This window comes from Equus caballus, chromosome 20 (genome assembly GCF_041296265.1).
Source record: "Equus caballus isolate H_3958 breed thoroughbred chromosome 20, TB-T2T, whole genome shotgun sequence".
Taxonomy (NCBI): Eukaryota; Metazoa; Chordata; class Mammalia; order Perissodactyla; family Equidae; genus Equus; species Equus caballus.
Window position 1 is genome coordinate 56,119,227 of NC_091703.1, and position 26,644 is coordinate 56,145,870.

The 26,644-nt window shown below is 37.4% G+C and overlaps 1 protein-coding gene across 3 annotated transcripts in view; it reads right to left on the bottom strand.

Moving 5' to 3' along the window:
• Positions 1-26,644, bottom strand: part of HMGCLL1 (3-hydroxy-3-methylglutaryl-CoA lyase like 1) — a 144,716-nt gene that overhangs the window by 11,908 nt on the left and 106,164 nt on the right. Inside the window, exon 8 of one of the 3 annotated variants that reach the window (XM_070245709.1) lies at positions 9,498-15,841. The exons of the other annotated variants lie outside the window; for them this stretch is intronic. Within the exon in view, the coding sequence (XP_070101810.1) occupies positions 15,701-15,841 (141 nt within the window). The 3' untranslated portion in view covers positions 9,498-15,700. Of the gene's footprint in view, positions 1-9,497; positions 15,842-26,644 lie in introns of those variants that run through there. 3 annotated transcript variants of the gene reach the window in all.

The window sequence follows — 26,644 nt, forward strand, 5'->3', positions numbered from 1 at the left end:
GAGCAGTGCATAGGTCCGCACCTGGAATCTGAACCCACAGACAGCAGGCCGCCAAAGTGGAGCATGCAAACTTCACCACCAGGCCAGCGGGCTGGTCCATATTGAGCGCTTAGTTTGTCGCAGGTATTGTGCCATATGCTTCACCTATGATAAAGCCCCACAAATCAAGGTGAAGTGGGTAGTAAGACATGCCCATTTTACTGATGAGGAAACTGAGGCTCAGGGAAGGCAAGTGATATTTCCTGCTTCATACAGTTACTATGAGGCAGAAACCCACGTCTCACCACTAAGCACCACTGCCCAATATGAACAGTTAGCATTTAATGAGCACCGACTGCATGCCAGGTGCCTTACTGAAGACTTCACGTGCACTGTTTCATTTATCCATCCAACAACTCCAGGGGGCAGCATGTGAATTAGGGAGAGAGCATTGACGGATCAAAAGGCTTCGTTTTCTTATGAGACTTTCTTCAACTTTCTGAAAAGTTTCTACACAACCTAACAACATTTTCAAGAGACTTGCTGTCCCAGTGATTGTATTTGTAGGAAGCTAGTCCAAGAAAATAGTCAGAAATGTTAATAAAGATTTATGTTCAAGGATGGATATTCTTTGTAGCATTATTTGTAACGGTGGAAAAAAGTCCATAAGTTAAATGTCCAACAATAGGGAAATGTTAACAAAGTATGTAAGATAGACTACTATGAAACAATTAAATATTTTCAAAGAACATTTAACGGTATGGGAAAATGATTATAAGAAAACAGAAGATAAGAGAGCAAGATACTAAGTATGTTTGGTATGATTCATTTGTGTTTCTAAGACTTTTTTGATCCTCTATAATCAACACATACCACTCACGTAGTTAGGGCAAATGAACCTTATTAATAAATGTATATTCTTCTTTCACAATCATTCCTTTCTTCTGCCAGGACAACTCCCCCAAAAGTAAACTGGCCTACCTTATGCTCGATTTTCCCCTTTCTTGGACCCAATTCAAATTCTACAGATGAGACCTCTCGGACTTCTGCATTTCTAACAACTGCCAAATTGTGCTAAAGCTGCTGGTCCCCAGAACACACTTGAGCGGCAACAGACTCCGGTTCTTCTAGGCAACATCTCAGGTGTCAGCATATCCACATTCCCGTCACCACAATGGCTCCCTCCTGCCCTTTGCAGTGTTTCTCAGAATGACCCCATCCGAGTACCAGAACTACCTAAAGTCCTAGTTAAAAATGCAGATTTCTCTGCTCTATCCCAAAATCTGAATTTTTTATTGTAAAGCCCAAGTATATGCATCGTTTCAAACCCCAAGATGACTTTATGGATGATGAACCTTGAAAACCTCTAAGCTTTTTATTGAACTCCTCCTCTGTGGCAGGTAGTGCTAGGTCTCTTCTTTTGAGACGCAGCTAGATGACATTACCCAGCTGCCCTTGTGGTCGGGTGTGGCTAAGTGACTATAGTTAGCCAATGGCATGTAAGCAAAGTGATGTAGGTTTCTAGAGGTCTTTTCAGAAACTGTGTCTTCTTCCTCTTTACTAGTCAAATGCAGATGACAAAGCTGCCTTAGAGAATGGTGAGCCACAAAATGAGAGATGTCTGGGTCCCTGATCACCACCTGGAGGATCAATGCCTACTGACAGGAACATGTGCAGTGAACTATCTAATGAGCGAGGAACAAACATCCTTGTGCTTGAACACCTATTCATTTTGGGGTGTCCGTTTATATCAGGGTAGCCAATTAGAACTAATATATCAACTAATATAGTTGGATTAAAATCTGCCATTTTGCTATAAATTTTCTATTTGTTTCATCTGTTCTTTGTTTTGTTTTTCTCTTTTTCTACCTTTTCTTTTGTTAATTGAGTATTTTTTTATGATTCCATTTTACCTCTTCTATTGACTAAATATTTCCCCCTTTCCTTTAAATTATTTAATAGTTACTCTGTGGTTTACAATATACGCCTTTAATTAATCATACTCTGCCTTCAAATCTCCATGCCACAGGCGGGAAAGACCTTGCAACAGTATGTTCTCAATTCTTTCCACCCATCCTTTACTGTTTATCCTGATATTGTTTCCCTGCCTTTTACTTTTACATACATAAACTCACAATACATTGCTATTCTTTTCACTTTAGGCAGTCAGTTATCATTAGAGCGATTAAAAATAGGGGAAAAGAGTAATTTTATCTTGATTTATTCCATTTCTGAGTTCTCTGCAGGAACTTGTCTAGAATAAGAATAGCAGAGATTCAAATCCTGGGTTTTGGTGAACACACTTTTTGGAGGAAAGAGAAGGAAGACAAGTTAGTGAAAGAGAAAAGAATTCAGGAGGAAGTTCAGTGTCACAAGCCAGAGGGGAGAACGTTTCTCTAAATACTAATATCACAGTGATGAATGCTTCACATAGTCAAGGAAAACGAGAGCCGAGAAAACCTACTGAACTTATGCCACTGACAAATTTTGAAGTGGATTGTTTCAGCAGAGGCAGGATGGGGAGAGCTGGCAATAGATTTAAAAACAAATGGAGAGCATACAGCCTAATGCTTAAAAGATCAGTTTAGGAGACAGACTTCTGTCTGAATTTGCTCTTCCACTAGTCAACTGTGTGATCTTGGTAATGTTGATTTACCTCTCTGCTCCCCCACTTCCAAAATGAAGATAAAAGTTCTGATTCATAGGCTTGTTGAGGAGACAATGACATCTTCCATGGAAAGCATCTGTCACATAGGTTGGCACATAACACTCAATAAACATTGGTTTTAAGAAGTAGATGACAAGGATTTAGAGGCAGACAGAGGACGTGTGTGTGTGTGAGACAAAATGAAGAAGAGAGTTGGGGCAGACTTTGAGACGGGGGCATATATGAATAGAGGGATATGGGAGTTATGTGAGATATGTAAGTTGGAAGCCATGAAGGACAGAGCTAACTGAATAGAAGTCAAGATGATGCTGCATATGGAGGAGAAAATTGACAGAGAACAAAATCTTAGAGAGGTGGATGAGTTTGAGATCAGGGCAGCAAAATGGAGTTGAGCTGGGAAATTAGTGGTGAAAAATCCTCTGAGGTAGGGTGAAAGGAGAGGACAGACAGAGGTATGGAAATATGTCAAAGGAACAAGGACTTTGAAGCTTTTGAGGAAAATAAATGATGCGTCTTCTCAAAAACGTAGTAATTGAGTCCATCTGCTAAGAGTCGTGGAAGGAGTTGATCGACTCATTTCCAGCTCCCTGACACTTGCTCCTTAGACCCAGGCTTACCCTGCATTCACAATGCTCTTCAATGTGTGCACACAGAGAAATGGACGAAAATGATGGCAGTGAGGACGAGGAGGAGAGAGAAAAGTGGACAGATCAATAAATAACACTGTGTAAACAATAAAAATATTGTATCTATAAAGGCAGAAGTCACCATGTATTTTTCCTAAGAATCTGTAAATCATGGATGTTTACAGCCAGATAATTTAAATTATCCCCCAAATTAGCCAAAATCCCTTATATGATTGATTGATTGATTTTGGGTTTACAGGGAACTAAGTCACAGAGGTCTTCAGTTGTGGAGATGGATCTAGAACTTAGGCCTTCATGTTTCTGGAATTGCACTGGTAGGAGGTAAGTAATTTCTAGTTTCAAAATGGATGTTAGAGGAGGGACTGCCTAATATTGTGAAAATATAACTAAATGTTAATAAGTAAAAAAACAAAGTTAAAAGAAAAAAGAATTGAAAACACAGTGGTGCTGACAAAGAATTGAGAGTTATCAATACTCACAAACCAGAGAGGGCCTGTGAGAATGGGAAGACCAAATTAAAAAAAAAAACAACAAAAAAAAGTCCTTAGGGCAGGCCCAGTGGCATAATGGTTAAGTTCACACGTTCTCTACTTCAGTGGCTCTGTGTTCACCAATTCAGATCCTGGGTGCGGACCTATCCACCACTTGGCAAGCCATGCTGTGGTAGGCATCCCACATATAAAGTAGAGGGAGATGGGCACGGATGTTAGCTCAGGGCCAGTCTTCCTCAGCAAAAAGAAGAGGATTGGTGGCGGATGTTAGCTCAGGGCTAATCTCGCTCAAAAACAAAAAAAGTCCAAGCAGAAAGCAATATATATTAGCTTCACGAAGTCAGGAACTTCACTGTATCTCACTCCACTATACTCTCAATATATGGCCCAGTACTCAGAACATAACAAGTTACTATTCAAATACGTTTCAAAGAATAATTGAACAATTGTGCATAGAACAATAATAAACAAGACCTTGAAGCAAGTTTGTCTATCCGTGGTAATAACTGAACTTGACACAATTCAGTTGGAGACAGAACGACAGATTAAGCATACCAAAGTAAATGAAAAATTTCAGTGGATCACTACCTATTTTGTTTGCTCCCGAAATCTTCTTCTCTGAGAAATGCCTTGTCATAGAGATGGGTTTCTAGAAGCCGTTTGTTTGCTCAGTGACTCTATTAATCCTGGCTGCAGCTGATTGGACCTAAATTGAGTCAATCACAATCTCCTCCCCAGGATTTAGAGCAGAGACAAAGACAGAATCCATCTTTCTCAGAGGTGAGATGTATAGCATCTGAGCTATGGACAAGCAATTTTTTCTACGAACAACGGGGAGAGAGAAATTCAGTCTGTAGTAAGAGTGAAAGTAAAGCATAGTTGAATCAGAAATGCCACCTGAATTCCAAACAGCTATTCGGTCCTTCCTGAGGTCCAGCTTCATTTCCTCCCCACCTTTGTTTCTGAAATAACATTTAATGAGAACTATGCCAAGTGCTTTAAACCATACAATAATCCTAGGAAGTAGGTACTATTACCATCATCCTTATTTTGTAAATGAGAGAACTGAGCTACAGAATGTTTAATATGATCATGCCTGGTGTTACACATTTGGTAAATAGTGAAAGCTGAGATTCAGAATCAGGTGGAAAGGCTTCCAAATCTTTGCTCTTGACGTGTGTATGTACTTCCTCTAAGAGGTTTCCATGAGACACCCCTGTGTCCTCACAGTAAAGTCTCCTTTTTGCTTAAGGTAGCTTGAGTTGGCTACTGTTGCCTGGAAACAAAGAGTAGTAACTAACACAACATCAAGTTAATGACCTGGCAGAGAAGATATTAATAAATACAAAGTGCTATAATACAAAGTAGAGTGTGGAACTACTATGAGAATTATAAACGAAGCTATTCAGAAACACTAGTGAGATGGTTTTGATATTTTCTAGTGGAGCAAGGAAGGGGGTAAAAGGGGTAGGGTGAAAAGGTTGATGAATAGTTTGGCTCTGAATTGGGTTTTGAAGGATGTTGACAAGTGGGGGATGGTAAGGGAAGGGATATTCTACAGAGAGAGAAGAGCTTGAGAAAAGACACACACAATGAACAGGCCAAGGATATACTCATTTTTTATTGTAGGTAGTGTTGCAGTGTGGATGGAGTACAGATCCTCATCACAATAGGCCCTGAATGACTTTTCATAGGGTATAAATTTAATTCTCTAGGAAATAAAGACCTACCTAAAGTTTATGAATAATCATGTCATCATCAGCATTTTGTTTTACTTAAATTTTGTTAGTAAGGTATTGATAACGAAGATGAATAGAAGGTTGAGAAATGCGTAAGTAGGAATACTAGTTAGAAAATTTGTGCAATGCATCAAGTCAATGGTGATGAGTATTTAAAATGAAGCAGAAGGAGGATTTTTGTCAAGGAATAAATTTGAGATAAATTTCTGGGGTAAAATATTGTCTAATTAAATGCGGAATGATGTCAGAAAGAGGCATCATTAACAAAAGCACTGTGATTTCTAGCTTAACAACCAAGTGGAGGATGATCCATTAACAGGAATGGAATATAGAATCAACTCCAGTGAAAGGTAGAAGTTGCTTTCTTGAAGATCATTATAGACAGAGAAAACTGGATATTTAACATATGATGTTTCTTAAAGCATCCTTGATTTCGCAAAACTAACTTTAATTCCTTTTTTAAATCTTTCATTACAAACCTATTTCCACTTGCTTATTTGCATCTGGGGTGATTTCATGGTTTGGTAATGCTCAAATACAAGATTAAACATTCTTATAACCCAAAGCTTTAGTCTCTCTTGGGCAATAAAATAACTTAAAAACATACGACAATGTGCTTCCTGGGTCCCTGAGAAGAGTCCAAGGCTCCTCCTCTCTGCTGAATACCAGGGGTATGGTTGGGGGTAATGTGTGATAGAGATTCCAGACAGGTTTAGGGGGGCCCTAGAACAGAGGGGACTACATCCAAAGGCGTGTACTGAAGGGGTTACAAGATTCAAAAGCTCCCATCCAGCTGGCTGAGATGCTAGGGCATCAAAGTCTAAGTGAGGTGCCCGGCAAGTGGGACTCAAGGTAGCCACAAAGATAATAGGGCACTCAAACCTGACTAGAAAGAAAGCATACAACCATTTCCCATTTCCCCCAGTAGGGCTGATATAGCACTGGTGGGCATGAGGGATCTAGGATCACGTCCAGGAAGGTGTAGAGAGTATGGGCCAACATCCATAGGCCAGTTAGGGTACTATCACAAGGACAGAGGCTGAATGGGCTGGAGAGAAACAACGCAGGGGAGACAAGGAGGACTAAGAATGCCAGCCGATCAGGTAACCCCTAATTAATGACAGGATAGTACTTAAATTCCCTTCAAACTTAGCTCACTCATAGGAACAAGAGGAAGAGATGGGGGAGAAACTTGAGATACTTTATTTTAAATGAGAAATGACTAAGCTGATTAACATGTGTATTCAGCTATTTATTAGCAGATATTTATTTGGGGGCATTTCAACTGAAGGATTCATTAAACTGGACATTGTCACATATTTATTAGATAATAGAGTTTAAAATATTTTACAACGTTACATCACTGTATGAGTATTACTACTCACATCCTTGTTGTTCATCTCAAATAGCTCAAGTTCAACTTGATTTCTAAATGACTTCCAAGGACCTTGCTTATTCTTGAGCCATGATTTATCAAAATATCTCACAAGATATTTATGGTAACAGCAGTATTAATTTTTCCAAGCAGTGAGTACAACTTGAAAGAAGAGAGAAAGCTGAGCACACTGCAACCAGAAGGGGTTTTCCCTGTTCAAATCAATTATTCAAAGAAGGTAGGAAAACAAAATTAGGTATACTTATAGTTAAATATATAGGAGATGAAACAGGTTTGGAGCAACCAATAGATCTGGAAAACATGATATAATCAATGCTTATGGCAGTTGTGGGTATTCATCCTGGATAAGACTCGGAGGTAGATGACAGTTGTAGTTACACAGTTCAAGATAACTATGTGCTCAAGAAAGCACACATATTCTATATGATTCCAGAGGAAAGTAGATAGAGGTAGATTTTGGTTAATTATGAGAAATAACTCTCCCTAGCTATTTAATGCTGCCCAAACTTAAGTGGGTTATCTCTCGAAATAACGACCTCCCTTCCGGTGAAAGCATTAAAAGCCAATCCAAGTTTGTAGAAGAAATCTTTTCTAAAGTGAGTGAAGCTATTGGCTTTGACCTCTAGGGTTTTATCCAATCCTAAGGCTTTCTATAAATGCACGCTGAATATAGCTTGCTCAGTAACATCCTATTCTGTCATAAAGTTATAAACATAGCCAGATAAAATTAGAATACTAACGGCTTCTATTGTAGTTTGAGGCACACACTACTGGGGTAGGTCTACTCCTTGGCACCTCAACATCCAACAGGCACATTCTAAGCAAGACACCATGACTTCTTGGGAAGGCCACATGCAATAAGCCTCCAGATGGCATACAACTGTGATGTCCAGTGCTAATAGCCAAGAAAAAGTCATATAAAACATAGTTTTAAAAGAAAAATACTTGTTGAAGATTCCCCTGAAGAGTGCCAAACCCACACAGACTTGGAATTTGTGCCAAGGCTGCCAAATACCACTAGGCTTACAAACGCTTCCATGTGACCCGTCACATATTTTAGGATTTTTTAAACTTTAATACCTCCAATCACCTAAAATTCAATGCCATCCCCTATTTAAGAATAAAAATAGATAAGCAGATGAGAATCTTTAGATCTGAATCCAATTCAAGTGCTATTTCCCTCACTGGCTAGATAACATTCAGGAAAAAAAAAAAATCACTTACGGGTTATGCAGGAAAATACACCAAATGTTAATCATGAAAAGACCAGATTGATATGGCCAAATATCCTATCTTGGCCAGAATACGAGGTAGCCTCCTCAAGGTTCACAACAGAACAAGAAAGGGACCATCTGCACTTCTGATCTCCAAAGGACACAGCCCTGTCACAGTCAAGTGCCTGTTTGCTCTGAGACGTCTGGCTTGTCCATCCCTTTTCTGCTCCTTATCACGGGCACTGATCCCTGCAGGCTGCATTCCCCAGGCTCACTTATCAGCTGGATTCCTGCTGGATCCAGCCAGCCTAAGGCTCTGATGGCAGGAGAAGCCAGAATAGTTTCCCTCTCTGACTGCTTCAGGTGGAAACTCCGGCACTGCCTGTGTTTCCTCTGTGGTTCCAAATGCCCTGTTCACTATGGACAGGCCCACCATAGTGCCAACTCCCTCCTGGTGATTCCGGATGCTGGGCGCCAGTAACATTGTCCCCTTCCTTTTTTCCATCTCTTCCAACCTGGGGACCCCATTACTGTTGCTAATCTCAGAAGTGCCTCCTTAAAAGTGAGGTTCCCAGGGAGCAAGATTTAAGGAGGCACTCACTCTCAGGGTTGGACAAGTACAGAGTCAGCACCAAGAAGGAGTGCCTCCTAAATTCTGTACCCTGGGAACCTGGTTTGCCCTGCCCGATACAAGCCCTTCTTGTCTCTGAGTTGCCTCATTGTCTGATGTTCTGTTTTACGGTGCTCTCATCACCTGTATAATGAATTCCCTATAGTCATTTGCTTGTATGTTTCCTGCTTTCTTGCTGGACCTTGACATATCCTAGCATCTCTTTCATAAAGTTTAATCTTGAATTTGCTTCTACCTAACTCTTGTCAAAGGCAAATTGAGAGAATATGAAAGGAAGATGCATTAGGGAACATAGTGCCCATCCTCTTCTAAGTATTTGAGTTCTCTCCTTACATCAGTTGAGTTCGCCAGAAAGACACATACCTGGATCTCATTACCTCAGACTCCTGCAGAGAGAGCTTCCCTGAATCCCATTTTAAAGTTACTCTCTTGTCATTTATTGATAGTCTTACAAAACATTAAAAAAATAATCTTGTGATGAGAGATTTTTTTCCCCCCACATTTATCCTGAAAACTGCTGCTGGAGCTATTGTCCATTAATTTTACTATATTGTATCCTGTATTAATCAGGGTGATTAGGTTGAATTATTTAGGGGAAAACTATTGGTTCACTTAAGTGGACTGTGGAAAGAGTTTGGTGGAGCCGATCTCGGGAAGAACGAGAACAAAGGACTCCAACACCATCCTTTCCCCCTTCCTCGCTTCTCTTTCCTTCCCTTCCTTTCCTTTTTTTTCCTATCATCCTCTGTCTCTGTCTCTCTCTCTCCTCCCCCCATCATTTCTTTTCCGTGTGGGCTTTATTCTTTCATGTCCGCTATGCCAAAAGCCACAGGGTTTTATATAAGAAATGTGAGCACTTTTTCATGAGCTCCAGCTAAAGAATTCCTGGGAAAGGGATCTTTATTGACCTGCCTTGAGTCACATGTCAATCCCGGGACCAGTTATTGAAGCCAGTATACTAGAACACAAAGACGGCCAGCCCTGGGCACTGGGGCCATAAGGGGGGTGTGGGAGGGAGGGAATGCTGCACTTTCTAGGCCCTCACAAGAACCACATGGTTGGCATGGTGAGGGAAACAGTTTCCTAGAAGAAGGGGGATTTTACTTTGAGCAGACCCAATAATAAATATTTACTAGATGTCTTTTATACAAGTCACTCAATGCATTCTATTTGAAGTCTAATATCATAGACAGATTAATTAGTGTTGAGCTCTCTTGTATCTCTTTAAGTCTTTGTTTTTAGGAGACTTAAAATATCACTGATGCTTGGTAGTGACGACTGTTCATTCCATCATTGAACAGGTACTTACTGAGTTCCTACATTGTTCTGGGTGTCAGGTACACAATAGTGGAAACCATGCATCAAAATCTGTGCTCTCATGAAGCCAAATTTCTAGTGGAGGAGAAAACCACCTATGATGGTTAAAAAAGATAAGAATAGTGCAGCAAAGCAAGAGGAGAGATGCTAATTTAGACCATTCTTTTGAGGAACACTGTTCTGATAAAGGAGAATTTGAGCTGAGACCTGCATGAAGTAGGGAAGTAAACTATGAACTTACCTGAAATAATAGTGTTTAAGGCAAAATGAATAAGGTCAGAACAGATCCTTGAAAAGGGATGATGCTTGGTGTGTTTAGAGAGAGGTAGGAGACCGTTGTGACTAGAGTAGAGGGAACTGGGAAGACAGTGTGAAAAAATAACATCAGATACATAGCAGGGCCAGATCTTGTGGACAAGTATATTTTAATCATCAGTATAATTAATGTATCAGTTTGAAGCCCCGATCAGCATTTTTTCAATGATAGAAATAGAATAAAAAGTTCACTGTACTTTCTTTTCTTGTTTTTCCATGAGGAAGATTGGCTTTGAGCTAACATCTCTGACAATCTTCCTCCACTTTATGTGGGATGCCATCACAGCGTAGCTTGACGAATGGTGCTAAGTCCATCAGGTCCACACCTGGGATCTGAACCTGGGAACCTCTGGCTGCTGAATCAGGGTACACGAACTTAACCACTACGCCACTGGGCTGGCCCCTCACTCTACTTTCTTCCATATCACAAACTCTTTCTTGTTTGATAGACCACAATGTTTTGGATTAGTAAGCCACAATGGGCTAGGGAGCATGTTACGAGCCAAAGCTCATAAGAAGTTATTAAATTAATTGTGGCCATATTTACGCTTTCCTGTCTAATAAAATATGTTTACTTGAACAAAAGTCTCCTGCAATTGATTACGGGGTATTTTAGTTTCTTAGTGGACAATACAATATGAATTTCATAAATGTCTATTAGTTGAACAAGTTATTTCACAGGGAGACCTCCTCTTCTGTCAAAATTACTACAGAATGATAGCTCTTAGGAGCACATTCAGTTTTATGTAAATTAAAGAATTTATGTAAATTAAAGAATAAATCAGGCAATCAGCCAATATTTACTAATTATTCACTCACTCACAAAAGGGTTACATACGAATATATTTAAGATACAGTCCTTGACCGAGAAAATTCACAACCTAGTAGAAAAGATATGATATCTATGTTAATATTTAAAATTAGGAAAATATTATAAAAGTTCAAGGGGGAAGAAAATTATTTCAGACTGGTTTAATCAGGACAGCTTTCACGGAGGAAACGACATCTGAACTTGGCCTTGAACAGTAGGAAGATTCTACAGAGTATGGGCTTGGGGAGCAGTCCTTACAAAAGAACTCAAAACAACACCAGCGACTCAACTTGTCAATAACAATTTCCTGTTTACTGACGTTTAACATTAACCCTGACTTAATGCTGGATCCCTTCTGCTATGTAGCACAATTCGGTAGAAGTACCCCAAATATTATTCATTCACTATTTATTAAGTATTCTCTATGGATAACTCAGTATGGGTGACATAAATAAGAGTAAGATGCAGTATGATAAATAACTCTAGATGCTACATAAGAATGGATTTTTAAGGTAATGTTATGTATATACACACACATAAACTTTTAAAGTTCAATCAAATGCTGCATTAATGAATATGTTTAAAATAACTATATACAAATATAGAGAGATATGCATATCTATATCTAGTTATCTATGTGTGTGTATATATTTCAGCTATACCACATAATAATTGTTTAATTTAGAATTCTCACTTTCATTACAGCTAACGTCTACAGGACATCTGTAAGTACTATTGCATTTCTTAATATAAGTCTGTTCTTGCTCAGTACGTGAGGCCAGTACCTAATCATGTATCAATCACTCACATCATCTCCCATGTCCAGGAGGAATTTATATCAAAGTCTGAGAGCCATCTAACAAATGCACGCATGCTTCTCGAATATACAGCTATATTAGACACCTTACAGAGGCGGATCGCTTCCAGGTGTCATATCTCACTACGGATAAGAAAAACCCAAAACTTTACACAAAATGAAGTACACCATAGTATAGTTATCTATGCAAAAAAGAGCTATTTCTTTCAACATATAAAACAAAAATATTATTTTCAAGTTCGTATTTAGCTCTAAATTGAATCATTTATGTATGCAATAACTTATTTTCACTTTACCAGAGAAAAATGACAGACAACTGAAATTCATAGAAAGTTTAACTTTACACAAGTTTTTGTGCCTTTCACCAACCACATGTTTACAAACATTATTTGAAACCAAACAAGCTTTCGTGGAACACAGCAGTGTGGCCTTTGGTTTTGCTTTCAGTTCTTCAGTAACTGGATATTTGACTTTGGAAAAGTCGCTTTAATTCTTTGGGCCTCAGTTTCCACATTTGAAAGCATTTGAAGTAGTTCCCTTCAAAGTCCTACCTTTAGAGTGTATAACAACATTCTTGAAAAACAAAAAAAGAAGAATAGGGTTCATGGTTACTTTCCTAATTATAAAAGAAATGAGAGTGGCTTAAAAATTCCCCATAAAGTTTTAATAAAATGGCATCCAAGGTACTAATATTTACACCTGCCATATATTTATAGCACAGTTGTGCACATGGTAGGCAGGCAGCCTATAAATGTTGATTAAATTAACATATTTTGCACTTCTAATATATTATTCACCTGAAAAATATGACAGTTAAAAAATGCATGTTTAACATAAAAAGAATAGCATGTTTATTGTGCTGTAAATCTTCACGCTTCTTAATACCACAAAGAAAGCCTCTTCTTCAAGGTCACTGTTCTAAATACTTTTAAGTCAGATTCCTCTAGAAATCTGAAGAAAACATTATATCCTTCTGTTAGAAAAAAAATCCACAGAAAAGAAACACACTCAAAATTGTAGATAGTGATCTGATCCACGGGCAGAACACTTTCCTAAAAGAAGCATATTGAATTCACTTAATTGTCACCATCTCTGAGAAAGGAAAAACATTCTGTTGTTACTTGTGAACTCTGTAGCCCGTGTATCTAAACATTTCTGTGTCATTTAGTGTTTTTTAACTCAGCAACTTCTGAAATTTAGTATGAAGATAAGTTTTAATGTCAACATTCTTTATTTATTGTTACAACACTAACAACGTTTAAACATTTATCTGACCAATAAAGTTAAGTAAGAAATCTCTCTGAAACATACAAAATATAAGATGCAATATCTTCTCATGAGAAACAACTTAATGTGTTTTATTAAGACTTTTGCCCTTATGGTGCTGCTACGGGATTTGGAACCAAAAATCATTTAACTCTATGTCCTGAATATGAAAGAAAAAGAATAAATACAACGTAATTTGTAGACTCTATTCTGTGGTGTTTTGCTGGCAAGCAGTGTAAACATCCTAAAGAATAATGACCCACCATATTTTCTTAGTCATCTAGACATTCTTCAAGGCAGTAAAGATTTCTTTTTGAGAGTAAATGGATTTTTGGAGAGTCAAAAGAAGAAACATGTGGAAAGCATTCCTCAGCTTTCTGAAATCTCCAACTGTGAGTGACACATTACAGTATTTTGAAAGTTTCCAAAAAATGAAACAAGAAAAGCAAATCACATTATAATTCTCCAAATAAATAATACTATATCTACCAAATCCTGCTGCTATCAAGAAGGTGTAGCTAGTGTTTCAATGTCTACTAATCAATTTTGGGGAGAGGTGGCTAAAACCAAATATGTGAAGATTTGCTAATTTTGAAATACAGTCAGGGTTGAGTAAAATACTTGGCACATGGTAAGAACAAGAATAGAACTTTTTCCTTCACGTTACTTTGACTAGTAAATTCACTTATTGAGAAGTGACTTGATACTTCATTTAAAATTAAAACCACCCTTCAAATCAGAAAAAGTGACCATAATTTTATCTGAACTTGAAAAAATAGCAGCATAAAATTAGACAACATATCTACAACATAATAATTTATATTTTAAATATAGGTACACTTGATTGCACTATTTGGACTCAGAAAAACTGAAGAAGCACTCAAGATGATCAATAAGAAATTGGCTCCAAACTATATAGCTGTGCAAAACTACACTAACGCACATTTATAAGGAAATAGTAATATTCCTAACTTTAGAGAGATGAGTTAAACAGTGGTAAAACTAAATAAGAATATAATTCAAAGTGGTTGTGTACTAATAGGAGAGAAGGTTTGTATGAGTCATTGTGATCTATATGAATGACAAATACTGTAAATCAAGACAATCTTTCAGTCCCACGAGATATGCCATATATGCCATACATGCATGTGATTATGGGGACTTTGGGCATCCTAATGCAACCTTTGGTCAAAGTTAGAGTCAAAAACTATGAAAGATTATATAAAAATACCTTATAAATTAAAACAAGATGTGATAGGAAAGACTGCTTTGCTTGTCTATGCTCACTTCGCTAAACCATGAGTTACTTATCGCAAATGCTACAACCCCTTCTCTTGAGACCTTGCCTTCTTCAAAATTCACCTTTAGCTGTTGCAACCATACACAAAATCATTTCCTCTCTTCCTATGCTGGCCATGTATACGCACTTGTTAAACCTATATTTTGCTTCCTGTCTCAATTATACCACGTCATAGCTTTCTCGTCTCCCCCCTCACATATCTGCCTTCAACCACAATATCTGAAGTAACAATTATGATTTTAATTTCAGCTAGAGATTTGTTTCAAAATACAATCTACAATATTGTACCAATAGAATCTTATAAATTCATTAAATTGATCTAAACTAAAGCAGACAAATGATCAGTGAAAATGCCAGCCATCTTCATCTGTGCTTGGATAAGCTGCCATAAAACGGTCAAGAGGTTATTTTGAATACCACCCAAGATCAAACTGATTATGCAAACTTCCTATGTTGTAGGCATGCCCTAGATGCATCAGTTTTCTGGACCTCACATTGCTGCTGTACATTTCAGCCAAAAGGCTTCTCAGGGGTAGCTAACTGCAGAATGTGTAGACACAACAATGACTCCCTCCCAATTAAAAACACTGTTTATGAAGGAAAATTGTGCATGGAAGGTACAAAGAATTTCTTCCCAACTGGAACAATATGTGTAGTCAAAATTCACAAAGAACTTATGCTGGGTTTGGGGTACACAGAATCTTTGTCTGAGATGAGAGATAAAAGCTATGTGGAAAAAGCGGCCCTTGCAATGTGAAAAACTGTGAAGCTATTTTAAAGCAAAGGAAAAATGGATGTTATAATTCATAATTTATTAACTTTTATGCCTTAGTTTCCTTGATTTAGAACTCTATACTAAAGAGAAAATTCCAGAAAAGTTATGCTAGATTATACAAATTTTCAAAGCATTCCTGTAAGACAATAAAATATAGTCTGATACAAGTATTGCAAAATATAACAGGAGAAACATAAAAATTTCGGTCTGAAACATTGGTGCAATGGCAGACTTTCAAGTATCTCAAAGAAAATATCTACGTTTTCTCTAAGTGTAGTAACCCCTAGGCACCTCTCCAGATGGAATCATCGCTGAGGGAAAGCGAGCTTTGTGTTCATTCTGTTTCTGATTGAGCTGTTCGTTTTTCTGCTCCACACACTCCTGCTTTTCGGAGAGAACACATGGGATACACTTTCAGGATAAAATATTTCCAAGCTCTTTTGAATGTCTTGAGTCTCACCTCCAGGGCAATACTCTGTATGTCCAGGATCATAAAAAAAAGAAATGAGAATACAAAACAGGTGGAAATCAGGCACCACACGAGGCTTTAGACTAAAATGTCTTATTTTGATTTTAGCTTGTTTTGCTTCTCATTTTTTCTATACTTTAAATTATAAATATTATATTAATAATGAGACTCTTGTACAGTTACCTAGAGTTAAAATTTTTGTCAAGATACACATCTCTAGGGCACATAACTATGAACAATATTAACATTAAATTCCAAGAGAAATTAATTCTCCTAATTTGCTAATGTGTGATATCAACTGAAAACGTAATTGAATCTGTGTATGTCATTAGCTTTTCATGAAGATGATTTACTGGTTTTAAAAAAGTTCACAAGTTTATTACAGGAAAAAAATTTAGAGTCCTAGCTACAGGTAGAAATTAAATAAAAAAGGACAAAGTAAGGGGCTGGCCCCATGGCCGAGTGGTTAAGTTCACACGCTCCGCTGCAGGCGGCCCAGTGTTGCGCTGGTTCGAATCCTGGGCGCCGACATGGCACTGCTCATCAAATCATGCTGAGGCAGCGTCCCACATGCCACAACTAGAAGGACCCACAACTAAGAATATACAACTATGTAACGGGGAGCTTCGGGGAGAAAAAGGAAAAAAATAAAATCTTTAAAAAAAAAAGGACAAAGTAAAAGACGTGAAAGTCCTATTCTGCAGCCATAACACTGCCTACCATGACTTTTAGTGATTTGATTGCTTTTTTGAGTTTAAGAAAACAGTTCTACTGCCAGGACTCTATGTAGCCACGTGGATAATCACCTAAAGAATATTTTTAATAAATATAACCTAAAACAAAATTCTCCGAACACAAACAAATCATATGGCAATAGATGAGCCTAGCATTCAGTTCTGATAGGGACTCAGATTCATTCACTTCAACGACCTAGTCAGGATGAACCATAAAACAAAGTGCCCTCTGTGTGGTCCTCCACAGGTAAAACCAAATTCCTACCAGAGGGAGAGCGTTGACACTCAGAGGCCAGGCTTCCAGCCTCTCTCCTACTTTCTAGCCTTTAGGAATGAAGTGATGATCATCATCCCAGGCATTGTGAGCCTGCCTGGGATGCCCAGTAGAAACAGTCCGGGAGGCTGCTTCATCGTGAAGGCTAAGAACTTGATAACGCACGTTCTCCTATCGTGTTCTAAACATTTCTTGTTTACTCTTTGCTTCTTCTTCCCGTTTTGTTGTCTTATCCAGTTTTATTAAATATAATTGAAATGTAACATTGTATAAGTTTAAGGTGCACAACTGTGTCGATTTGACAGATTTATATATTGCAGAATGATTACCACCGTAGAACTAGCTAATGCCTTCATCCCATCATATAATTACCATTTCCTTTTTACGGTGAGAACATTTAAAACCTACTCAATTAGTGACTTTCAAGTATATAATAGAGTATTATTAGTTATAATCACCATGCTGTACATTAGATCCCAAGAACTTTTTTTATGTCTTTTTCTTTCTTTTTTCCAATTATTTTATTGAGGTCATAATGGTTTATAACATTGTGCAATTTCAGGTGTACATTATTATTTATCAGTGTCTGTATAGATTGCATCATGCTCACCACCAATAGTCTAATTTTTATCCATCACCACATGTGTGCCTGTTTATCTTTCACATATGAGTGAAATAATGTGGTTTGCCTGTCTCTGTCTGGCTTATTTCGTTTAACATCATACCCTCAAGGTCTATTCATATTGTTGCAAATGGAATGATTTTGTCTTTTTTATGGCTGAGTAGTATTCCATGGTATGTATACATCACATCTTATTTATCTATTCATCTGTAGAAGGCCACCAGGGCTGCTTCCACATCTTGACTATTGTGAATAATGCTGCAATGAACATAGGGGTGCATAAATCTCTTTGAATTGTTGACTTCAAGTTCTTTGGATAAATACTCAGTAGGGGGACAGCTGGATCATATGGTAGTTTCATTTATAATTTTTTGAGAAATCTCCATACTTTTTTCCATAGTGGCTTCTCCAGTTTGCATTCCCACCAGCAGTGTATGAGGGTTCCCTCTTCTCCACATTTTCTCCAACATTTGTTACTTTTTGTCTCGTTAATCATAGCCATTCTGACAGGTGTAAGGTGATATCTCATTGTAGTTGTGATAGGCATTTCCCTGATAATTAGTGATGCTGAACATCTTCTCATGTGCCTGTTGGCCATCTGTATATCTTCTTTGGGAAAATGTCTGTTTATATCCTCTGTCCATTTGTTGATTGGGTTGCTTGTCTTTTTGTTGTTGAATTGTATGAGATCTTTATATATTTTTGAAATTAACCCCTTGTCAGATATATGATTTGCAAATATTTTCTTCCAATTGGTGGGTTTTCTTCTCATGTTGTTCCTGGTTTCCTTTGCCTGGCAGAAGCTCTTTAGTATGACGAAGTCCCATTTGTTTATTTTTTCTTTTGTTTCCCTTGTCTGAGTAGACATGCTGTTCAAAAAGGTGCTGCTAAGACTGATGCCAGAGTGTACTGTCTATATTTTCTTCTGGGAATTTTAGAGTTTCAGGTCAGACATTCAAGTCTTTAATTCATTTTGAGTTAATTTTTGTGTATGGTGTAAGATAATGGTCTACTATCATTCTTTGGCTGTCCAGTTTCCAAACACCATTTATAAAAGAGACTTTCCTTTCTCACTTGTATGTTCTTGGCTCCTTTGTGAAAGATTAGCTGTTCATAGATGTGTGGTTTTATTTCTAGGCATTTCAGTTCTGTTCCATTGATATGTGTGGCTGTTTTTGCACAAGTACCATGCTGTTTTGATTACTATAGCTTTGTAGTATATTTTGAAGCCAAAGATTGTGATATCTCTAGCTTTGTTCTTTTTTCTCAGGATTTCTTTAACTATTCAGGCTCTTTTGTTGTTCCACATAAAGTTTAGGATTCTTTGTTTTATTTCCATGAAGAATGTCATTGGGATTCTGATTGGGATAGCATTGAATCTGTAGATTGCTTTAGGTACTATGGACGTTTTAAGTATGTTTATTGATCCGATCCATAAGCATGGAATATCTTTCCATTTCTTTACATCATCTTCAATTTCTTTCAATAATGTCTTACAGTTTTCAGTGTATAGGTCTTTCACCTCCTTGGTTAAATTTATTCCTAGACATTTTATTCTTTTTGTTGCGATTGTAAATGGAATTGTATTCTTGACTTCTCTTTCTGCTAGTCCATTATTAGTGCACAAAAATGCAACTGAGTTTTGTAAGTTGATTTTGTACCCTGACACTGCTGTAGTTGTTGATTATTTCTAATAGTTTTCTGGTGGATTTTATAGCATTTTCTATATATAGGATCATGTCATCCACTGTTTCACGTCATCCTTCCTTTCCAATTTGGATGCCTTTGATTTCTTTTTCTGGCCTAATTGCTCTGGGCAAGACCTGCAGTACCATGTTGAATACGAGTGGCGAGAGTGGGCACCCTTGTCTTGTTCCTGTGCTCAAAGGGATGGCTTTCAGTTTTTCCCCAGTGTGTATGATGTTGGCTATGGGTTTGTTATATATGGCCTTTATTATGTTGAGGTACCTTCCTTCTATACTCATTTTATTGACAGTTTTTGTTAATGTACTTGTTTTATTTAATTGTTTGTTTATTTTTGGTGAGGAAGATTTTCCCTCAGCTAACGTCCATTGCCAATCCTCCTCTTTTTGCTTGAGGATGATTGTCACTGAGCTAACATCTGTGCCAAGCTTCCTCTATTTTGTATGTGGGATGCCACCAAAGCATGGCCCAATGAGTGGTGTGCAGGTCTGCACTTGGGATCCGAACATGAGAACACCAAGCTGCTGAAGCAGAGTGCATGAACTAAACCCCTACACCATTGGGCTGGCCCCAATTGAGAGTTTTTGTCATAAATGGTGTTGTATCTTGTCAAATGCTTTCTCTGAGTCTATTGAGATGATCATGTGATTTCTATTCTTCATTTTGTTAATGTGGTGTACCACATTGATTGATTTGCAGATGTTGAGCCATCCCTGCGTCTCTGGTATAAATCCTACTTGATTGTGGTGTATGATCCTTTTAATGTATTGCTGGATTCGATTTATCAATATTTGTTGAGGATTTTTGTATCTATGTTCATCAGCAAAATTGGCCTATACTTTTCCTTCTTTGTGTTTTCCTTGTCTGGTTTTGGTATCAGGGTAATGTTGACCTCATAGAATAAGTTAGGCAGAGTTCTATCTTCTTCAATTTTTTTGAATTGTTTGAGACAGATATGTATTAAATCTTCTTTAAATGTTTGGTAGAATTCTCCAGAGAAGCCGTCTGGTCCTAGAATTTTGTTTCTTGGGAGGTTTTTGATTACTGTTTTGATCTCCTTACTTGTGAATAGTCTATTCAGATTCTCTACTTCTTCTTGATTTGGTTTTGGTTCTTAGACTGTATGAGTCTAAGAATTTATCCATTTCTTCTAGATTGTCCAATTTGTTGGCATGTAGTTTTTCATAGCATTCTCTTATAATCCTTTGTATTTCTGTGGTATCCTTTGTAATTTCTTCTGTTTTATTTCTACTTTTATTTATTTGAGACTTCGCTCTTTTTTTCTAGTGAGTCTGGCTAAGGATTTTCTAATTTTGTTTTATCTTCTCAAAGAACCAGCTCTTAGTTTCATCATCCTTTCTACTGGTTTTTTTTTGTTGGTATTCTCTATTTCATTTATTTTTGCTCTAACTTTTATTATATCCCTCCTTCTGCTGAATTTGTGCTTTGTTTGTTCTTCTTTTTCGAGTTCTGTTAGGTGTAGTTTAAGATTACCTATTCGAGATTTTTCTTGTTTGTTGAGGCTAGGACTTTATTGCTATGAATTTCTCTCTTAGGACTGCCTTTGCTGCATCCCATAAGAGTTGGTATGTTGTATTTTCATTTTCATTTGTCTCCAGGTATTTTTTGATTTCTCTTTTTATTTATTCGTTGATTCAATGGTTTTTCAGTAGCATGTTGTTTAGTATCCAGATATTACTTTCCTAGCTTTTTTCTTGTTGATTTCTAGTTTCATAGAATTGTGCTCAGAAAGAATGCTTGATATGATTTCAATCTTCTTAAATTTATTGAGGCTTGCCTTGTTTTCCAACATATGGTCTATCTTTGAGAATGTTCCATGTGCACTTGAGAAGAACGTGTATTGTGCTGTTTTTGGATGGAATGTTCTGTATATATCTACTAAGTCCATCTGATCAAGTGTTTCATTTAAATCCACCATTTCCTAGTTGACTTTCTGTCTGGATCATCTATCCGTTATGTAAGTGGGCTCTTGAGGTCCCCTACTATTATTGTGTTTCTGTTAATTTCTCCCTGTAAGTTTCTTAATAGTTGCTTTATATACTTTGGTGCTTCTGTGTTAGGTGCATATATAGTCATAAGTGTTATGTCCTGTTGGTGGAGTGTCCCTTTTATCATTATATACTGTCCCTCTTTTTCTTTTTTATCTTTTTATTTATATACTGCCACTCACTGTCTTTTTTATCTTAATGTTGGCGTTGTCTGATATAAGCATGGCAACACCTGCTTTCTTTTGCTTGCCATTTGCTTGGAGCATTGCCTTCCATCCCTTCACTCTGAGCCTATGTTTGTCTTTAGAGCTGAATGTGTTTCCTGGAGGCAGCATATTGTTGGATCTTGTTTTTTAATCCATCCAGCCACTCTATGTCTTTTGATTAGAGAACTCAATCCATTTACCTTTAGAGTGATTATTTATATTAGAGGGCTTAACACTGTCATTTCACGTCATTTTCCAATTGCTCTGTATTTCCATCGTTTCTCTTCCCTTGTATTTCTGACTGTCATTTCAGTTTGGTGGTATTCTGTCATGGTTTCCTCAGTTGTCTCTTTATTTACGATTTAAGTCTTTGCTCTGATTTTTTGTTTAGTGGATACCATGAGGTTAATAAAAGATCTCATAGATGAGATAATCCATATTCTTTTTTCTTTTTCTTTTTTTGATGAGGAAGATTAGCCCTAAGCTAACATCTATTGCCAATCTTCCTCATTTTTGCACAGGAAGATTGCTGCTGAGCTAACATCTGTGCCAATCTTCCTCTATTTTGTAAGTGGGGCACTGCCATGCATGGCTTGATGAGTGGTGTGTGGGTCTGCACCTGGGGTTCAAAACTACAAACCCCAGGCCCCTGAAGCAGAGCATGCAAACTTAACCATTACACCACCAGGCTGGCCCTGAGATAGTCCATCTTCTGATAGCTCTTTTCTCCATTGGCCTAAACAGGTTATATCCCTTTGCTCCTCCCCTTATAGGTTATAGTTGTCACAAATTATTCTGTTTTGTGTTGTGAGTTTGTGACTAAACTAAAGTGTTTATTAGTTTTGATGCTTTCCTTCCCTCTATCTTTTATGCTATAATAGTTTACTAACATGTTCTGATATGGAGCTTCAATTTTCTGATTTTGACTATATTTATCTCCTTGCTCAAGGTATTGTAAACCTTTGCCTTTTTATTTCAGGTATGAGGGCATCCTTGGTCATTTCTTGTAAGGGAGTTCTAGTAGGGATGAACTCCCTCAGCTTTTGTTTATCTAGGAAAGCTTTTACTTCTCCTCCATATCTGAAGGAGAGTTTTGTTGGATAGAATATTCTGGCTGAGAGATTTGTCTTTCAGTAGTCTGAATATACCATTCCAATATATCAAACCTATAAGGTTTCTGCTGAGAAATTTGCTGAAAGCCTGGTAGGGGTTCCTTTGTAGATTATTCTCCTCTCCTTACTGCCCTTAAATCTTTTTCTTTGTCATTGACTTCTGCCAGTTTTACTATTATATGTGTTGGAGAAGCTCTTTTTGCATTGATGTAATTAGGAGTGCTATTGGCTTCATGTACTTGTAAGTCCATTTCTTTCCCCGGGTTTTGGAAGTCCTCAGCTATTATTTCTTTGAACAAGCTCTCTGGTCCTTTCTCCATCTCTCCTCCCTCTGGAATACCTATAATCCTCATGTTGCATTTCCTAATTGAGCAGGATATTTCTCAATGAATTTCTTCATCTTTTTAAAGTCTCAGTTCTCTCTCCTCCTCCACCTGAAGCATCTCTAATTCTGTCTTCCATAAAGTCTACTCTGTTTTGTAAGGTTTCTAAATTGGTTTTTTATCTCATTCATTGGATTCCTTATCTCCAGAATTTCTTCTGGAGATGAAGAGGAGGCCCTCTGCCTCCACTCACAGAATTTCCATTTGGTTTCTTTTTTTTAGAGTTTCAATCTCTTTGGTGAAGTATTCTTTATGCTCATTAATTTTATTCCTGAGTTCATTGAACTGTGTTTCTGAGTTTTCTTGTAACTCATTGAGTTTCTTTATGATGAATATTTTTAATTCTCTGTTATTTAGATTGCAAATTTCTGTGACTTCAGGGTTTATTTCTGGACACTTGTCATTTTCCTTCTGCTCTGAAGTATTACTATAGTTTTTGATGGGGTTTGATGAACTCATCCTTCTCTGAGACATTTGTAGTATCAGGTCACAGATTCCACCTGCCACTTCTGGGGGTGGGAGGGCAGAAGCTGTGTTTTCCAAACCCATGACATCCACTGAAAGTTGTGCTGATAGGGTTCATCTGCATTCACCTGCTGGTCACAGCCACTTGGCGGGCCACATATGCACATGTAGGCACTCTAGTGCAGGACTGCCACCTTGTTTTGGACCACCCGAGCTGGTGTTCTAGGCAGGAGGTGAGTGGCACTTTCTTTCATGTGTGCTCTGTGCTCACATGTGGTTAGCTTGGGCAGCTGTGCCTGGTGAGGGCATCCATGCAGTGGCTGAACCACATCACTCAATGTGGAGCATTCCTGTGGGCTAGGCTGCAACTCCAAAAGCAAAAGCTTTGGTGCTCAGGCCTGCCTGCCTCCCTGTCTCTTCTTACAGTCACACGCTCGCTGCTATGAGTAACCTAGATCGTTGTTTCTGGGGAGAGGGAGGGGATCCACTTACCTCCTTCTACTGCTTCCCAGGGATCCAGTACTCCCACTTCAGACATATGGCTGCATGGATCTCTCAGACATCCTATTGTGATTTGCAGGGAATCTTCTGTTGGTTAATGAATGTCTGTTTGGTTGTGACTTAGGGGGCAAAGACTAAGGGAACAACTCACTCCGCCATGTTGCAGACATCACTCTGCCCCACAACTTTTTAATCTCATAACTGGAAGTTTGTACTTTTTGACCAATATCTCTGCATTACCCTACCTCCCAACCCCTGGTAACCACACCATACTCTGTTTCTTTAATTTTGGCCTTTTTTAGATTCCACATATAAGTGATATCCTACAGTATTTGTCTTTCTTTGTCTGACATCTCACTTAGCATAATGCCTTCAAGGTTCATCCAAGTTATCACAAATGACAGGATTTCCTTCTTTCTCATGGCTGAATAATGTTCCATTGTGTGTGTGTGGGTATGTTTGTGTGTATGTATATATACCACATCTTCTTTATTCATATATGAATAGATAGACACTTAGGGCTCCTTTGATGTCAAACATATATATCATGTCTCCTTTGTCAAGGAGCTTTTTCCCTGTTTTCTTCCAGCAGTTTTACAGTTTCAGGTTTCTCATTTAAGAGTTTAATTCATTTCCAGTTAATTTTTGTGAGTAGTATAAGATAGGGGTCAAATTTCATTCTTCTGTATATGATTATCCAGTTTTCCCAACACCATTTGTTGAAGAGAAGATCTTTTCCCCATTGAGTATTCTTGGCTCCCTTATCAAGTATTAGTTTACTGTATATGCAAGTGTTTATTTCTGGGCTCTTGATTCTCTTCTATTGATCTGTCTGTTTTTATGCCAGTGCCATACTGTTTCAATTATGATAGCTTTGTAATATAGTTTGAAATCAGGAATTGTGATTTCTCTGGCCTTGTTCTTCATTCTCAGGGTTACTTTGGCTATTTGGGGTCTTTTTTCATTCCATAAAAATTCTAGGATTGTTTTTTCTGTTTCTGTAAAAAATGCCATTGAAATTTTAAGAGGGATTGCATTGAATTTATAGATGGCTTTGGGTAGTATGGCATTTTAACAATATTAATTCTTCTAATCCATGAACACAGGATGTCTTTCCATTTGTTTGTACCTTCTTCAATTTATTTCAACAAAGTCTTATAGATCTTTCATCTTCTGAATTAAATTTATTCCAAAGTATTTTACTGTTTTTGAGGATATTGTGAAAGGGACTGTTTCCTTTGTTTTTCAGATTCTTTTTGTTAGTGTATAGAAACATAACTGTTTTTCATATGTTGGTTTTGTATCCTGTAACTTTACTGAATTTATTGATTAGTTCTAGCAGTTTTTTGGTGGAGTCTTTAGGATTTTCTCTATATAAGATCATATCATCTGCAAATAAAGACAATCTTACTTCTTCTTTTCCTACTTAGATGTTTTTATTTCTTTTTCTTGCCTGATTGCTCTGGCTAAGACTGCCAGTACTCTGTTGAATAGGAGTGGTGAGACTGGGTACCCTGGTCTTGTTCCTGATCTTGGAGGTAAAAGTTTCAAACTTTCACCATTGAGTAGGATCTTGGGTGTGGGTTTGTCATATATGGACTTTATAGATTTAATTATCAAGTTTCATGAACAAAGATCATTTGAAAGAAAACAAACTTTATAGATTAATATTTGGACAATTGCCATCTTTACAATAGTGAATTCTCTCTTATGTCAACATTACATATCTAGCTGTTTATTCAAATTTCTATATTTCTTTTGATACCAATTTTAACTTGATATATAGGTCTGCCATCAAAGATTTAATATATATTTTGTTTTAACATATATTTGTTTTTTTCTAGTACTGTAGAATTTTTTGTTGCTAACTTGAATGTTTTATTCTTTCTTTTATATCTTATTATTTCTGTGTAGGACCATTGCTATTTTGAATATTTTTTAACCTGAAACTATCCTGAATGCTCTTTTACCATATATATTCCCATTATCACACATGCACACGCACAACAAAATTATCGCAAATGATACAATCGTCTAGATGAAAATCCAAGAGAATATATACCATTATAGATAATCAATCATTTGAAAATATAGATTTTTTACTCTAATTATTTTTTATCATTTTTTTCTTATTTTATTACATTGGCTAAAACTTCCTATGCAATGCTGAAACAGTGACAGACATCTTATTTCACTGTCTTTTTTTAATTGAGATTGTTTTTCAAAGTTCATCAGTAAGCATAATATTCATTGTAGGTTTTTGATAGATATTCTTCATGAGCTCCAGCAAGTTCCCATCTACTCTTAGATTAAGAGGGTTTTATTATAAAAGTGTTTATAATTTTTTTCTGCATTTCTTAAGACATGTTTTTCTGCTGTAATCTGTTAATGTTTGATTGCATCTATTTCCTAATATTGAACTAACCTTTCACGTATTCCTGGTATAAACCTTACATGGTGTCTTAGTCAGTTATGGCTGATATAAAGGAATACTACAGACTGGGTGGCTTAAAAAAACAAACATTTGTTTCTCATATTTCTGGCAGGCTGGAAAGTCTAAGATCAAGACACTGGGAGATCAAGTGTCTGGTGAGATCCCTCTTCCTGGTTTGCAGATGGCCATCTTCACCTTGTGTCTATATGGCTGAGGGATAAATCATCTCTGTGATTCTTCTTATAAGAGCACTAATCCCATTCATGAGGGCTCCAACATCATGACCTAATTCCCCTCCCAAAAGGGTCCACCTCCTAATCCCATCACATGGGGTTTAAGCTTTCAGCATATGAATGGGGAAGGCA